The sequence below is a fragment of the Mus caroli genome, unplaced genomic scaffold, assembly GCF_978045245.1.
Source record: "Mus caroli unplaced genomic scaffold, Mus_caroli_1 scaffold_11, whole genome shotgun sequence".
NCBI lineage: Eukaryota > Metazoa > Chordata > Mammalia > Rodentia > Muridae > Mus > Mus caroli.
In genome coordinates this window covers 28,241,424-28,256,974 of record NW_028227266.1, presented here as the reverse complement: position 1 = coordinate 28,256,974, position 15,551 = coordinate 28,241,424, and the positions used below count along the sequence as shown (strand labels likewise).

Sequence of the window (15,551 nt, the reverse complement as noted above, 5' to 3'; positions counted from 1 at the left end):
GTCGTCTCGATGGCTCACAAGCAGCATGGTAATCACACAAGGACAGACAGGTAGTCTTATGGAACTAATTCGTCTGGAAATCAAGCCAATTGCATAAACATTTGACAAAGGTAGCACTGAGGAGAAATGACAGTTTGTCAATAAAAGATGATAGATTTATTAGAGATCTGTCTGTGAAATGAGAAGGACTTTACCTTACATCACAAAAAAAAAAGATCCACAGGAACTTTTGGATATATAAGCCCAGACATAAAACCTGAAACCATAAAACTTCTAGAAGAAAATGTAAGGGAAAATCCAAGTAAAGGAAATATTTCACAGGTTGGTCATCCTCAAATAAAAAAAACCACACACGCATCAAAGACCTTGCTAAGAAGTTAAAACACAAGCCATAAAGGAAGAAAGTCTTTGGAAAATGTATAAAGAATTTGCATCTAGAATATATTTAAAGAATTCTCAAATCCAAGGACAGGAACATAAGACAGGCATTAAAAGAATAGGCAGAAGATTAGAGAAAGCGCTTCAGCCAAGAAGATAACACCGATGGCTACATACATGAAAAGTTGCTCAGCGTTATCAAACATCAGAGACAAGCCATTTAAAGCCATGACGATAAACCACATGTGCAGCTATGAAAATTCAAAGGACTGGCTGCCCTAGTTTGCTTTCCATTGCTGTGATAAACACCACAACCCAATGCAGTGTGGGCGGGAAGAGGGTTCAGTTGGTTTATGAGTTCCAGTCATGGTCTGTCACTGAAGGAAACTGGAGCAAGGAGCATAGCTTTTTATGGAGGAAAACTGCCTACTAGCTTTCTCCTCATGGCTAGCTCAGCTTTCATTCTTCCTTTCTTCCTTTCTTCCTCTCTCTCTCTCTCTCTCTCTCTCTCTCTCTCTCAGATTTATTTATTTATTTATTTATTTATTTATTTATTTATTTATTTATTTATAAGTACACTTGTGTGTTTTCAGACACACCAGAAGAGGGCATCTGATTTCATTACAGATGGTTGTGAGCCACCATGTGGTTGCTAGAAATTGAACTCAGGACTTCCAGAAGAGCAGTCAGTGCTCTTAACTGCTGAGCCATCTCTCCAGCCTTCAGCTTGCTTTCTTATACAACCCAAGACTACCTACCCAAGGATAGCACCACCCACAGTGGGCTCGTTCCACTCACATCAGCCAGCAATCAAGAAAATGCCACACAGACATGCCACAGGCCAATCTGATGGAGGCATTTTCTCAATTGAGGCCCCCTTCTCCCAGTTGGCTCTAGTTTGTGTCTAGTTGACATAAACTAACCAGCCCATTGGTCACACCAAGTCCTAGGTAGGGTGTGAACATCTACAATTTCTGCAGTTTCTGGTAAGAGTATAAAATGGCCCAACCACTCTATGAAACACTTTGGTGGCTCCTCAGTTCAACACGTACCTGTTGGATGGATGCACCATTCCATAGTCAAATCTTCACGCTACAGAGATAGATGTGCAGTCTAATACAAAGATTTTTTACAGGGGTGACTGTACCTGCTGAGCAGTCCTGTTAACATGGTGTGGTGGTTTGAGTTGTCCCTGTTTTCTCTGTGATTTCCACGTGTGGTCCCCAGTTGGGAGGACTGTTTTGAGAGGCTGAGGAGGTGGGGCCTTGCAGCAGGAAGTGGGCTTTGAGATAGCAAAAGCCACGTGCCATCCCCAGTTCGACCTCTCGCTTTGCTTCCTGCTTATGAGTGAAGATATAAATCTTAAGCTTAAAGTTCTAGCTGCCGTGCTTCCCCGCCATGATGGTGATGGATTCCTCTTATCCCTCGGAAACCTGAAGAAACCCTTCCTTCTACAAGGTGCCTTGGTCACATTGTTCTAAGAAAGCACTAGAAATGTAACTAATACATGTTGAACTCTAGAAAGAGCAAATGAATCTCCAGCGAGAGTAAATAGTGGTTGCTTGAAGACAGAAGAGGGAGTCAGAGAAGAACAGGAGGGAGGGCCTAGAAGGAAACTTCTAAAGGTGGTGTCATGTTCATTATTTTGACTGTGACGTTGGTTTCACAAGTATAAATATATGTTTGTATTTGCTAGCTTTTCATTGCTGTGACCAGACTACCTGACAGAAGCTGTCTCTTAATGACAAGCTTCCACCCACTGTGACAGGCTCCAACAACCACTGGAAACACCAGCCTGTGAGGAAACACTTTAGATCAACCATAACAACACTCCAAACTAGAACCATTAAACAGGCACCATTGGTTGTATGTCATGTGGCTTCAGTGAAACTGTTTTAAACACTCAAAAGGCTTGATGGAGGAAGCTCAGAAACACAGTGTTTCAAAAAGAAAATGATTTTAACCCTACAATTCTATACCCATCCCAACTATCAACAAATATGAGTGTAGAAAAAAGTATATATATATATATATGTATATATATATATATATGTACATATACATATATATTATTTTTATTTTTGAGAAATAGGGTCTCTGTATGGGGCCCAGATCATTGTAGAACTCACTATGTAGACCAGGCTGGCCTTGAGCCCAGAGGTTCACCTGCCTCTGCCTCCTGAGTGCTGGAATTAAAGGTCTCTCTCACTCCCCCCCTTCTCTCTCTCTCTCTCTCTCTCTCTCTCTCTCTCTCTCTCACACACACACACACACACACAAAGAAATAAAAACTATTTTAAAAACTATGTAAAGTATCAAAACTTTTCCTTCTCAGAAAACTTCTTAAAGTGGAATAAGACAGAGTGGCTCCATGACTGCAGTCCCAGAACTCAGAGACTGAGGCAGGAGAATTACCAAGTTCAAGCTTATCCTGGCCTAAATTGCGAGTTCAAGATCAGCCTAGGCTACAGAGTTGTGAAGTTTGCTCACAAAACCAATAAGCAAAAACAACAACAACAACAACAACAAAAATGAAAATCTAAATGAACCACAAGAGATGAAGAAGGGATTTTAGGAAACAGGTTTCAGAGCAAGACAAAGGCAAAGGACGTTTGTGGGTCATGGGGAAGGACATTCACAATAGGTATAAGGAAGGACAGAGGGCGCTAGGAGAGGGGCTCTCAGGGAGGAAATGAAGTGAGTTGTTTGACCAACCTCATATGTGGAAGGTTGAGACGACCATTACAAGGTCTTAGCAATTATGCTCAAACTTGAGTGTATTGATATAAACAATTTATTATGTAGGTGAGAAAGCAATAGTGAGTAGAAGAGTCTAATGAAAAAACCAAGAAGACTTACGTGTTTATTTATTTATTCACTTGTTTATGGTATGCATGTTTGGTTGTATTTTTTTTAATTGTTTGTTTGGTTTGGGAGAGTTGTTTTGTTTTGAGACAGGGTCTTGCTATCTGTATGTGTAGTCCAGGCTGGCTTCAAACTGGCAATCCTGCTGTCCCTTGCCTGCTGAGTGCTCGGGTTACAAATGTGCACCATTACCCCTTGTTGTATATAAAAAAATTTAAAACCTTGATTCTACAACTTTGGAAGGGTGGAGGAGAAAAAGGAAGGGAGGATGTTATGATTTTTGTTATTAAGTTAGTAAATCAGGGCTCATCAGAAAAGAGCACCCACTGCTTTCCCAGAGGACCTAAAGAGCACCCACCTCAGGTGGCTCACAAATGCTTGCAACTCCAGCTCCAGGTGATCTCACACCCTTTTGAAGCCTCCTTGGGTACTTACACTCACGTGAACATAGCCACACTCAGATACACACACTTACACACACTTTTTAAAAGTTAGCTAGGCGAGGTTAGATGGCTCAGCAGTGAAGAACACTGGCTGCTCTTCCAGAGGTCCTGAGTTCAATTCCCAGCAACCATATGGTGGCTCACAACCATCTGTAATGGAATCTGATGCCCTCTTCTGGGGTGTCTGAAGACAGTGACAGCATATATATAAAATCTTTTTTAAAGAAAGTTAGGCATGGGGGTGTATGTTGCATTTAGTTTTAAGCTACCACCTTTGCTCCAGAACTGGCTATGCTTAGCCTCCACCCGGCTTCCCTTGAATCCTCACACAACACACACACACACACACACACACACACACACACACACACACACAGTTTTTTCCTTTACAACTTGTCTTCTTGGCACAATTGCTGGGCGCTGATATCTCCTGTCTGGAAAAACGTGCCTTTACCAAGTTATTATCTCTTGTCTCTCCACCTGCCCTAAATTTCAATGGCTAGTCCCACCTAGCTCCTGTCAAACATCCCTGGCCACCCACCTGTATTAGTGGCCACAGACCCAGCTCCCCTGAGATCTCATATGGTTAATGTGTTCTTCTCTCTCCAAAGCATGGCAAAATGCCTCTCTCCTTGCATCTGCCTTTTCCTCTTGGGACCAGGAAGTCCCGCCTGTACCTTCCACCCAGGGCCCTGGCCTTCTTGACTGACAAATCAAGAACCAATTGGGGAACAGGACCTTAGCATCAGAACCACCCCGTTCAGGTGTTTGCCTTTAATCCCAGCTCCCCAGGGGAAGCAGAGACGGTGGTGGTGGGGGGATGGTATCCCTGCGAATTTGAGGTCAGTCTGCTCTATATAGTGACTTCTGAAAGAGGTAGAATGAAATATTTTCAAATGCCTGCCTCTGTGGGATCTATCGAGTAAAGGCTTGAGACTCGGAGATACAAATATTCCAATGAGGCAGGGAGCGGTTCTGATCATATCAATGTTAATACTGTGACGACGTGACACATCACATGTTGGTTCAGGCAGTGGTGAACATGAAGACTCTTGCTGCTCTGGGTTCTGAGAGTAAGAGATGGATGAGTGCTTAGCTCTAAAACATTTAAACTGCTTTCCGCTAAGTCCCAAGACCCAGGGAACACTGAGTTAGAGGTGACAAGCATAGGCACTGGGAGATGTTCAGGAGGGCTGCTGAGTACCATCTTTAGGCAAGACACGGCCATTGCCGTCATGATCCCACAGCGGCTGTGACTAGCTGCCATGGGTCCCCACAGTCAGCTGTCAGGGGTCAGGTATGGTTGGAGGAGGGGTTTCGGGCCCTACTTCTCCTTCCTGACCATACACCCAATAGTTTCAGGGAAAGGAGAAGTCATTGTCTTCACTGGTATTCCCACTGGTGACTCCCAAGTCTCCAGTGGATAGTGCCCGTCCAAGGATCACACACGCATGGCACTGGCTAGAGTAAATGGGTCAGAGAAAGAAAAGTCATACATCTGGGAATGAGACTGTAAGGAAGCAGAGGGAGATTGATGGATGGGAGGGCAGAAAGAGAGGGTGTGGGAAGAGTCATCAGAATGCATCAGAGTCATGTGTGAAATTGTTGAAGAGCAGCCATCGAGATAGCCCAGCAGTTAAACGCCTTTGTCACCAAGCCTAACAACCTGAATTTAGTGCCTGGAGTCCATGTGGTAGAAGTACAAGAGCCGACTTCCGCAAGTTGTCCTCTGACCTTCACATCAGACAGACAGACAGGCAGACACACACACACACACACACACACACACACACACACACACACACACACCTTGACATGCAGATCTGAGGTGACAGCAGAGGTGCCTCAGAGACCTGAAGCAGTTCTGCTACTGAGGTAGTCAAGGTGGGGCCATTGCTTTCTTTGCAATATCAGGGTGAAGCTGCTAGGCAGGGTGGGTAATTTCCATTTTGCCTACTGGCTCCTGGCCCAGGTGACCAAGGGGATAGCACTGGGTACAGTCGAGGCTGCCCTTAGAAGTCCCTGCAGAGGGTCCACAATGCCACTTATGTCCCTGGGCTGTTTGCTCTGCCTACACCTGACAGCCACTTATGCCAAAGACATTTTGCACAAGTCCAGATCCTCAGCGCTGGGTGTAGAGACTCCTGAAGTCTTAAACTTGTTTGGTTTTATCTTGGGACAGGGTCTCATGTGGCTCAGTCTGGCTTCTAACGCCTCATGTAGCTGAAGCTGGTCTTGAACTCCTAATCCTCTGCCCTCACTTCCCAAGTGCTGGATTTGTAGAAATGTGCCAGCCCGCCTGGCTCTGGGCTTTGTTGAACAGTTCATGCCCACCAGCCAATGGGGTGTGGATAGAAGCACCTCTATTTCTTCCACTGGGGTGGTGATTCATATCTTGGGACAGGTGGCAGCCCTTGGGCACAGAGGCCCTGTACTCCCGGGTGAAGCCCCGTCTCCATTGCACATGCTGTTTTCCCCAAGCACCCAAATGTCACTGAACTTGAGTGGGAAGCCATTGTGAAAGAGTGTCTGAGTCCTGGAACTTTTTTGTGTTTAGAACATGAATGGCTTTGAGGAGGGTGTGGAGTTCCTGCCTGCGAACAATGCCAAGAAAGTGGAGAAGCGAGGCCCCAGGCGCTGGGTGGTGCTGGTGGCAGTGCTGTTCAGCTTCCTCTTGCTCTCCCTCATGGCTGGCTTGCTGGTGTGGCACTTCCATTGTGAGTACAGTGGCTTTGTGACATAGTGGCGGCTCTCCCTCTTCCCTCAGTGGGCAGGAGAGAATGGGGTCAGGGATGAGTGGGGATGGAAGGAGAGGGACATGTGGGAAGGGTCCAGTGCACTGTCCTGAGCCATTTCAGGTCATGATGGTGAGTGATGGGGGCCTGGCTAGATCTGGCCCCTCTTGGCGTTTGTCCCCGTTCCCAGCTGAGGGCAGCAGGGTGGGCCTGGTAGAATCACGTGACCACCCATCATCCGTCATCATTCTTTACCTTTGGCAGATCGGAATGTGCGGGTTCAAAAAGTCTTCAATGGCCATCTGAGGATCACAAATGAGATCTTTCTGGATGCATATGAGAACTCCACCTCCCCAGAGTTTATCAGCCTGGCCAGCCAGGTGAAGGAGGCGGTGAGTCTAGTACCAGGGGAAGTCCTTTGTCCTGCCTGTCCCAGCATCCCGCCATGTACAAAGGACTCATCTCATCTCTGCTCCCAGATCCCTGGGCTGGGGGTAGGGCAGCGCCTGGGAGCAGTCTAGGAAAGGGGTCATTTCTCCTATTTGGCCAGCTTTAAGCGTTGTCTTCCCCCACTCAGCTGAAGCTGCTGTACAATGAAGTCCCTGTCCTGGGTCCCTACCACAAGAAGTCGACTGTAACTGCCTTCAGGTGTGTGCTGGAGGTTGGTGTGGTGGCATGGGCTTTGAATGTCTGGGGAGAGGGTCAGTGTGTCTGTCCTTTGTGCAAGTGACTTAGACTGCCTGGCCCTTCTGTCTCCAAGGCAGGGATTGATTAGGTGCCGGCTGGGCAAAGCCCACAAACACCACTTTCAAAGGAGCTGCCCCAGGCACTAAATTCATAACGACATTGATTTTCCAAATCTGGGTTTGATGGAGTCGGGGTGTCCAGGAAGGCTGCGTGCACACTTCATTTGCTTTCATTTATTTTCTGCGGCACTGAGGGTGGAATCCATCACCTTACCATGTCAAGCAAACTACCAACGAGCCACACTCCAGTTCCCCTGTCCTCCATATTTGAGACAGGCTTTCACTGTGTTGCCTACACGGGCCTCATACTTGCCGACTTGGGGGATCCTCCTGCCTCAGCCTCCCGAGTAACTGGGGCTATGGGCTTTAGTCACTGTGCCTGGCTCCCAGTGTCTACGTGTGTGGTCCTGAGAGCTGGCCACGGGACCTTATTGATGCTAAGCACTGTGCCGCTGAACAGACACCCTCTTCTTCCGCTCTTTTTGGAAACATCACCTCCTCGAGTTGCTCAGACTGCCCTCAGACTTGCAGTCTGTTCGGCTCAGTATCTGGAACTGTGGGCGTGTGCTTTTATTTTGTTTGTTCAGTTGAAGCTTAGGTAATACGGGGCTGGATTCTCACCCCCGTCTCAAATCAGAGCCAGAGTGGTTCTACGGAGGTGCTGTGAGCTCAAGCCTAGCCCAGGCTTCCTCCTCACTCTTAAACTTGAGCTGGCTGTCTCTCACAGTAGCCTGAGCTGCTGCTGCTGCTGCTGCTGTGTGTGTGTGTGACTATTGTGTAGAGTGTAGGCCTCTGGAGCTCCCTCCCCATCTTAGGCTCTCCCCGTGTCTTCTCCCCCCCAGTGAGGGCAGTGTCATCGCTTACTACTGGTCAGAGTTCAGCATCCCCCCACACCTGGCGGAAGAGGTCGATCGCGCCATGGCTGTGGAGCGAGTTGTCACATTGCCACCCCGAGCACGGGCACTGAAATCCTTCGTGCTGACCTCTGTGGTGGCCTTCCGTGAGTGCGGGACAGACCAGGGTGGGAATGTGTGGGCCAGCCTGTAGAGGGGCGGGGCTGGGAGAGCCACTCTCACAGGCCCACGTATCCTGGAGGACTCTGCTTGCTGAGTGGCACCTCCTTTTGGGTAATAGGGAGGCAAGAGTAAAGAAACTGATTGTCTGGGTAAAATGTTTGCCTTCTTGTTCTTCAGCCATTGACCCCAGAATGCTGCAGAGGACTCAGGACAGTAAGTATCATGGTGACCTCTGGTGGAGAAGAAAAGTGTCTTGCCCCTTAAGCCATGGGGTCCCTAGAAGTCAGATGGTACTGATGGACAAGCATCTCTTCTTTTCCCCTTCCGGTCCAAAGCTCCTTTCCTTGTGTCTACCTGAGCTCGCAGTGATCTGAGATGTATTGGGGGTGGAGCTAGGCCGGGGGTGGGGCCTGCAGGGTTCACGCCTTCCTTCCGTCTCTCCCGCAGACAGCTGCAGTTTTGCCCTGCATGCCCGTGGTGCAGCAGTGACACGTTTCACTACCCCTGGCTTCCCCAACAGTCCCTACCCGGCGCATGCCCGCTGCCAGTGGGTCCTGCGGGGGGACGCTGACTCTGTGCTGAGCCTCACCTTCCGAAGCTTTGATGTCGCTCCCTGTGATGAGCATGGCAGTGACCTGGTCACTGTGTATGATAGCCTGAGCCCCATGGAACCCCACGCTGTGGTGCGGTGAGTGTCCTGGAAAGCAGGGGAGGCGCTGGTTGAGGGAGCCTGGCCCTTGCTGGCACAAACCATTTGAATGGGTTGTGGTATAGGTTTGGGATATAGTGACATTTGGCCCCAGGCTACTGAAATAGGCAGCGGAGGTCAGGCATGGTGTACACCTGCATGAGCTCCAGAGAGTGGACAAGGAGATCCTTGGCTTTGTCAGTGAGAAGGCTGATATACACCCAGCAGATAAGCGTGGGCTTCCCCAACTGCTTCCAGAAAGGCAGGGTTCTGGTAAAGCGGGTATAGCCAGACCTGCCGTTCAGGAGACAATTCCCACTGAAAAGGTTTGTTACGGTTCCCAAGCAGACAGGACACGGTACAGCATAGCTCAGCACAGCACAGCTCACCAATGCACAAGGAGCAACACTAGCAGCTCCAGGTCGGTTGGGAGGCAGAGGGAGTAAGGGAGACTGTGGAGGATCATTTAAGAAAGGAAGCCAACACGGGGAATGGGCTTCGAATCAGCTCATTGGGATCATCTCGGCAAACTCTGGAGCCAGGGCTGCCCCTAGGTGTCTGCTACCGGGCCCCACATGTGACCGCCTGGTGGGGAGGGTTTGGGGGCTCTGATGGGCTGGCAGGCATCTGAAAGGTGTTGGTAGGCGACTCTAGTTGGTAGTAGCCTGTAGGGCTTGGTTGGTACCAGTAAGGCAGTCTTGGCTGTCAGAGCATCAGAATTGCAGTTGGGAGGGGTTGGGGGTAGCCCAAGATGGGTGCCCCAGAAAGCCCCATGTTAGGGTGGGGTTCTTCCCACCCTTTTGAGGGTGTTGGGGATGGTCAGCTTCTCCTTGGTGCAGGTCAAAGCCTTCTGTCCATCTTGACCCAAACCAGGACAGAACTGTCTTTTGCCACGGCAGAACGGTTGGGACTAAGCCCTTTTCTCATTTCTCCATAATTATTTTCCCATCTGTTAATTATGCAGAAAGGAAATTCTCCCCTTCCCCCAAAAAGCCTAAAGCTTGGCATGCTGGTTTGAACTGAGTCCTAGCATTCAGAAAACTGAAGCAGGAGGATTGTCTCTGCTACTTAGTGAGCTCTAGAACAGCCTGGGCCAAGAGTGCGAGATCCTCTCTCTCCTTCTGTCTCACACACGTGCAAAAACTAATAACGACAATAATCATAATAACAACAACAATAATAATAGTAATAATAATAATGAAGTTCCAGGAGGGGGAAAATTAGCAAGAGAGTAAGTGATGACTGTCTTAGTTTCTTTCGGGTTGCTGTGATAAGACATCCTGAGAACAGCCCCTTAAGACAGGAAGGCGCTAGCTGGCACACAGTCCACCACATTGGCAAGAGCTGGAGGGAGCTGGTTACATTGTATCCACAATCAAGAAGCAGAGAGTGATGAATGTCTGGTATCTCTCCCTCCACTTGGTACCCAGTCCAGGGTCCCCACCAGGAAGTGGCATCACAGCCGTCTCACCCCATTGACACATCTCCCTTGCAGGTCCAAAGGTCCATCTACTGGGGATTCTAGATTTTTATCAGGTTGACAACTCTCTTCACCAGTGACTCCTCTTCTCTCACCTAAGATCAGTCACTGCTAGGCCGGACCTGACTTGATGTGTGTGCGCATGGTTTTAGAAGGCATTATACTGTATTAGCTTGTGTTGTTGCTTTTTGATTTGTTCTTGCTTTTGAGACAGGAGTGCTCTCTTTAGAGTGATGGCTCTCACTAAGCAGCTTGCAGAAGGCACAAGATGCTCCATCTGCGCTGTAGCTACTAAAATAAGTAATATTGATGTAATTGATACCTGATAAATAATTTAGAAGAATAGAATAAAAAGGAGTAAGTTTTAACTTGGTATGGAGATGCCTGCCTGCCACTCCAGACTCAGGAGAGCGAGGAAGAAGAATGAGAATTTGAGGCTAACCTGGGAACTACACAGAAAGTCCTGTTTCCCAAAACGTTCTTACTTTGTATCATAGGCTAGCCTTGATCTCAAAATCTTCATATCACCATGACTCGTTTCACTGAAGGCCTTTTCCACCCTGCCCTTGGTCTTGTGTGTTCAGGTCCAGGGTTAGGAGTGGGGTCCTCTGACTTCTCTACTTGGGAGCTAAGTTGTGTGTGAAAGGTCTGTGTTTTGTCTCTGTCACTAACGCTGTCTCTCTGCCTTGCAGGCTGTGTGGCACCTTCTCACCCTCCTACAACCTGACTTTCCTCTCCTCCCAGAACGTCTTCCTTGTCACGCTGATAACCAATACTGACCGGCGACATCCTGGCTTTGAGGCCACTTTCTTCCAGCTGCCCAAGATGAGCAGTAAGAATGGGCAGGGCCAATGATGAACATACTCTTAGGCTGCAGACAGGGGGCAGGTCTTAGAGGAATGCCTGAACTCAGTGGGTTGGCAGACTGACCTTTCTGTAGACAGGTTGGAAACAGACCAAAGGGCATTTTACCTTCTTTTTTTTTTTAATTTTTAATTTTGTGTGTGTGTGTATGTTGAGACAGGGTCTCAGTGTATAGCTCTGGCTGTCCTGGAACTCACTAGGTAGAAGAGGCTGCCTCAACTCACGGAGATCTGCCTGCCTCTGGGATTAAAGGCGTGCACCATCATGCCCAGCTATGGGACCGCTTTTTTTTTTTAAATTTTATTTATTTCTATGCATTGGTGTTCTGCCTACATGTCTGTGTGAGGGTGTCAGATCCTCTGGAACTGGAGTTACAGACAGTTGTGAGACGCCATGTGGATGCTGGGAATTGAACTCAGGTCTTCTGGAAGAGCAGCCAGTGCTCTTAATCACTGAGCCATCTCTCCAGCCCCAAGGGGCCACTTTTAAAAGCAATTGGCTTCAAGCACCTTGCCAAAATACAGGGTCCTGTTTGAAGACAGGTGGTGCGAAGCTAGAGTTCTCAGATTGTACAACTCTTCCCACACCCTCTGGCTGAGGAAGGAGGCCCTTACATTTCCCACTCTCTCCTCCCTTTCCTCTTAGGCTGTGGCGGCTTTTTGAGTGAAACCCAAGGGACGTTTAGCAGCCCCTACTATCCAGGCCACTACCCGCCCAACATCAACTGCACATGGAATATCAAGGTAGGCGCAGGTGGCAGTGAGTGCCACTAGACTTGAGGAAAAGCAGGAGGGGAAGATGACATTAACACCCCAGAGAGCCATGTTAATAGGACCCACAAGTCTTTGCTGCAGGTCTAGCCACATCCAGACTTGTGTGCCCTAGTTCTTTGATTGGCAGCTGAGAGAGCATGGGTGTTTGTCTTCTCTGGATCAGCTTGCTTCTGGGTAAAGTGAGGCTGAAGATCTGTTTCTAAGAGGTGTTGTCAGGATGACCTCACCGAGAGTGTGAAAGAGAGCAAGCCCTAGCACGGCGGGCGGTAGTGCTTCTGGTCGCCTCTCGCATCCTCCACTTGGAGGTCTTTCCCTAAAGATGCTGAGACACCCCATCCTAGCCTTTCAAAGTAACAGAGTACAAATTCCCACACGTGTGCTTATGGTTTTCATTTCCAAGTGGCAGTTATCTATGGTCAGCCACGATCTGAAAATGTTAGGTGGAAAACTCCAGAAATAAATATGGGCGGGAAGAGTGGGTTTGTTCAGTTGCCCGCCCATGCTGGGTGCGCTACTTGATTGTTACTTAATACCCGTCATGCTACCACACCGACCGCTGTGTATCACAGGGCTGGCATGCAAGGAACTCTTACTAAATAATGACCCCCAAATATTAGCTCTTTGGATAAATCACAGAAAAGAAAGAAAGTCCTTCCTGCAGGTGAAAAATGTAAATTTTTTATTTCATTTTTTTTTGTTAGATATTTTCTTTATTTACATTTCAAATGTTATCCCCTTTCCTGGGTTCCCCTCCAAAAACCTCCTATTCCCCCCCCCCCCCGCCCCCATGCTTACCAACTCACCCACTTCCACTTCCTGGCGTGGCATTCCCCTATACTGGGGCATAGAGACTTCACAGGACCAAGGGCCTCTCCTCCCATTGATGTCCGGACTAGGCCATCCTCTGCTATATATGCAGCTGGAGCCATGAGTCCCTCCATGTGTTTTCTTTGGTTGCTGGTTTAGTCCCTGGGAGCTCTGGGGGTAGTGGTTGGTTCATATTGTTGTTCTTCCTATGGTGCTGCAAACCCCTTCAGCTCCTTGGGTACTTTCTCTAGCTCCTCCACTGGGGACCTCTGCTCAGTCCAATGGTTGGCTTCGAGCACCCACCTCTGTATTTGTCAGGCACTGGTAGAGCCTCTCAGGAGACAGCTATAACAGACTTCTCTCAGCAAGCACTTGTTGGCATCCACAATAGTGTCTGGGTTTGGTGACTGTATATGAGATGGATCCCCAGGTGGGGCAGTCTCTGAATGGTCGATCATACCATTAGTCTCTGCTCCACACTTTGTAACTCCTTCCATGGGTAATTTATTCCCCTTTCTAAGAAGGACCAAAGTATCCATACTTTGGTCTTCCTTCTTCTTGAGTTTCATGTGGTTTGTGAATTGTATCTTGGGTATTCCAAGTTTCTGGGCTAACATCCACTTATCAGTGAGTGCATACCATGTGTGTTCTTTTGTGATTGAGTTACTTCACTCAGGATGATATTGTCTAGTTCCATCCATTTGCCTACGAATTTCATGAATTCATTGTTTTTAATAGCTGAGTAGTATTCCATTGTGTAAATGTACCACATTTTCTGTATCCATTCCTCTGTTGAGGGACATCTGGGTTCTTTCCAGCTTCTGGCTATTATAAATAAGGCTGCTATGGACATAGTGGAGCATGTGTCCTTCTTACATGTTGGAGCATCTTCTGGGTATATGCCCAGGAGTGGTATTGCTGGGTCTATATGATTTCATGATAATAGTGATAAAACCACTGTGTTGAGGTTATTAAGATTTGTGGATCATTGTGTTAGTGAAATAAGCCAGGCACAAGAAGACAAGGGTCACATGATCTTACTCATACGTAGAATCCCCAAAGGTTGGCCTCTTAGAAGTCAAGAAAGAGAGTAATGGTTACCAGAGAGGTTGGGAGAGTAGGGAGAAGGGGTGGGAGAAGCTGATTAAGGTTTAGGGGATGATGTTCAGTTAGACAGGAGCCAGGCACTCTGCCATGTATTGCAGAGGGACTGACTAGAAACACCAGTAACTACTATAGACCTCAAAAAGCTCAAGGAAAGTTTTCACTGTTTCAAAAACATCAGAAATGTCCAAGGAGGTAAATATATTTAAGCTGATGTAAGGATTATATAGTAATAATACATATCATTTTTATGGTTTTATATATAAGTTAAAATAACTAAAACTTAAAAACAGGAGAGCCCTTTATCATATCTGTATATGTATATATGTAAGAGGAAAGTCATAGGGTGTATGGGATTCGTTCAGGGCCCTGCTCCCTCCTGTTCCACTGCCCTCCCATGTTTAGTACCAAAGAAGCCAGAATCCCCAAAGCATCTCTCTGTCCAGGTGCCCAACAACCGGAACGTGAAGGTGCGCTTCAAACTCTTCTATCTGGTGGACCCCAACGTACCAGTGGGCTCCTGCACCAAGGACTATGTGGAGATCAACGGGGAGAAGTGAGCCCCTCGGGGTGCAACCACATCCTGGGTATTGGGAGGGCTGGTCCCAGGCACCCCCAGTTGTCTGGTTGCCAGCCTCGCTGTCTCCCTCAGCCTCCCTCTTGCCCTCTAGGTACTGCGGTGAGAGGTCCCAGTTTGTGGTGAGCAGCAACAGCAGCAAGATTACGGTCCACTTCCATTCTGATCACTCGTACACGGACACCGGGTTCCTAGCTGAGTACCTCTCCTACGACTCCAACGACCGTGAGTGAGCGCCTGAGTGAGCGCCGCTGCTGATGGCTGGCAGGATTGGTGCAGGAAGTACTCTGCACTGTGCTCCCTCCGAGGGGACAGGGGCTGATTGGCAGATGCATCTCACTGCGGTAGCTTTAGAGGAAAGCAAGGCTGTTTACACACACACAAAGGCTTGGCTAGGAGTGTCACTCTGTGTTAAGAGAGATCAGTCCCCAGTACAAGGACAAGAGAATAAGAGCAAATACTGGTGCCTCCTGTGCCTGTCATGGCTGCTTCCCTGAGGTGCAAAGGGGCCCTGGGAGCCTCCTTACCAGCTTCCCGGGGCCACGCCTCTTTGGCTCAGCGTCACAGTGATTTTGGTAATCTGTGCTTCCCTTGAGACTCTATTAGCACTATTGAAACATTAGAAAACACTATGTGAACAGCGATTCGTTGACCCAGGGAGTACTGACTCAGTGTCCTGTATCTAATGCCTGGGACTAGAAGTGTGGCTGACTTCAGATTTAAAAATCTTTGCATAGACACAGTGGATCTTGGAAAGGGGACCCAAGTCTAAAGGTGAAATCTGGGGATGCGGAGAGAGCTGAGACGGTAGAGTCCTAGCATGAGAATCTGCATTTGGGACCCCGACACCCGCATTGAAACTGGGCTGTGCGTCCATAACTCAGAGCCGGGGAGGCAGACATGGGAGCCTGCTAGCTGAATGAATGTGCTCCTGGCTCAATGAGAAGGCCCGACTAAAACCCCCAAACCACACCCCCCAAAAGGTGGACAGTGACTGAGGAAGACCTGACACTGCCTTCCTGCCTCTGTGTGCACAGAGAGATGTGCACCCATAAGCACAGGAATATGTACATAG

The 15,551-nt window shown here is 48.2% G+C and overlaps 1 protein-coding gene across 2 annotated transcripts in view; it reads left to right on the top strand.

Annotated features, from left to right (window-relative positions):
• The window catches only part of St14 (ST14 transmembrane serine protease matriptase), a 41,924-nt gene that overhangs the window by 16,714 nt on the left and 9,659 nt on the right, over positions 1–15,551 (top strand). For both annotated transcript variants that reach the window (XM_029481148.2, XM_021172778.3), the window contains exons 2-11: positions 6,244–6,403; positions 6,686–6,813; positions 6,999–7,069; positions 8,010–8,167; positions 8,361–8,396; positions 8,631–8,871; positions 11,044–11,183; positions 11,861–11,958; positions 14,346–14,455; positions 14,571–14,701. In XM_029481148.2, the coding sequence (XP_029337008.1) occupies positions 6,244–6,403; positions 6,686–6,813; positions 6,999–7,069; positions 8,010–8,167; positions 8,361–8,396; positions 8,631–8,871; positions 11,044–11,183; positions 11,861–11,958; positions 14,346–14,455; positions 14,571–14,701 (1,273 nt within the window). The remainder of the gene's footprint in view (positions 1–6,243; positions 6,404–6,685; positions 6,814–6,998; positions 7,070–8,009; positions 8,168–8,360; positions 8,397–8,630; positions 8,872–11,043; positions 11,184–11,860; positions 11,959–14,345; positions 14,456–14,570; positions 14,702–15,551) is intronic.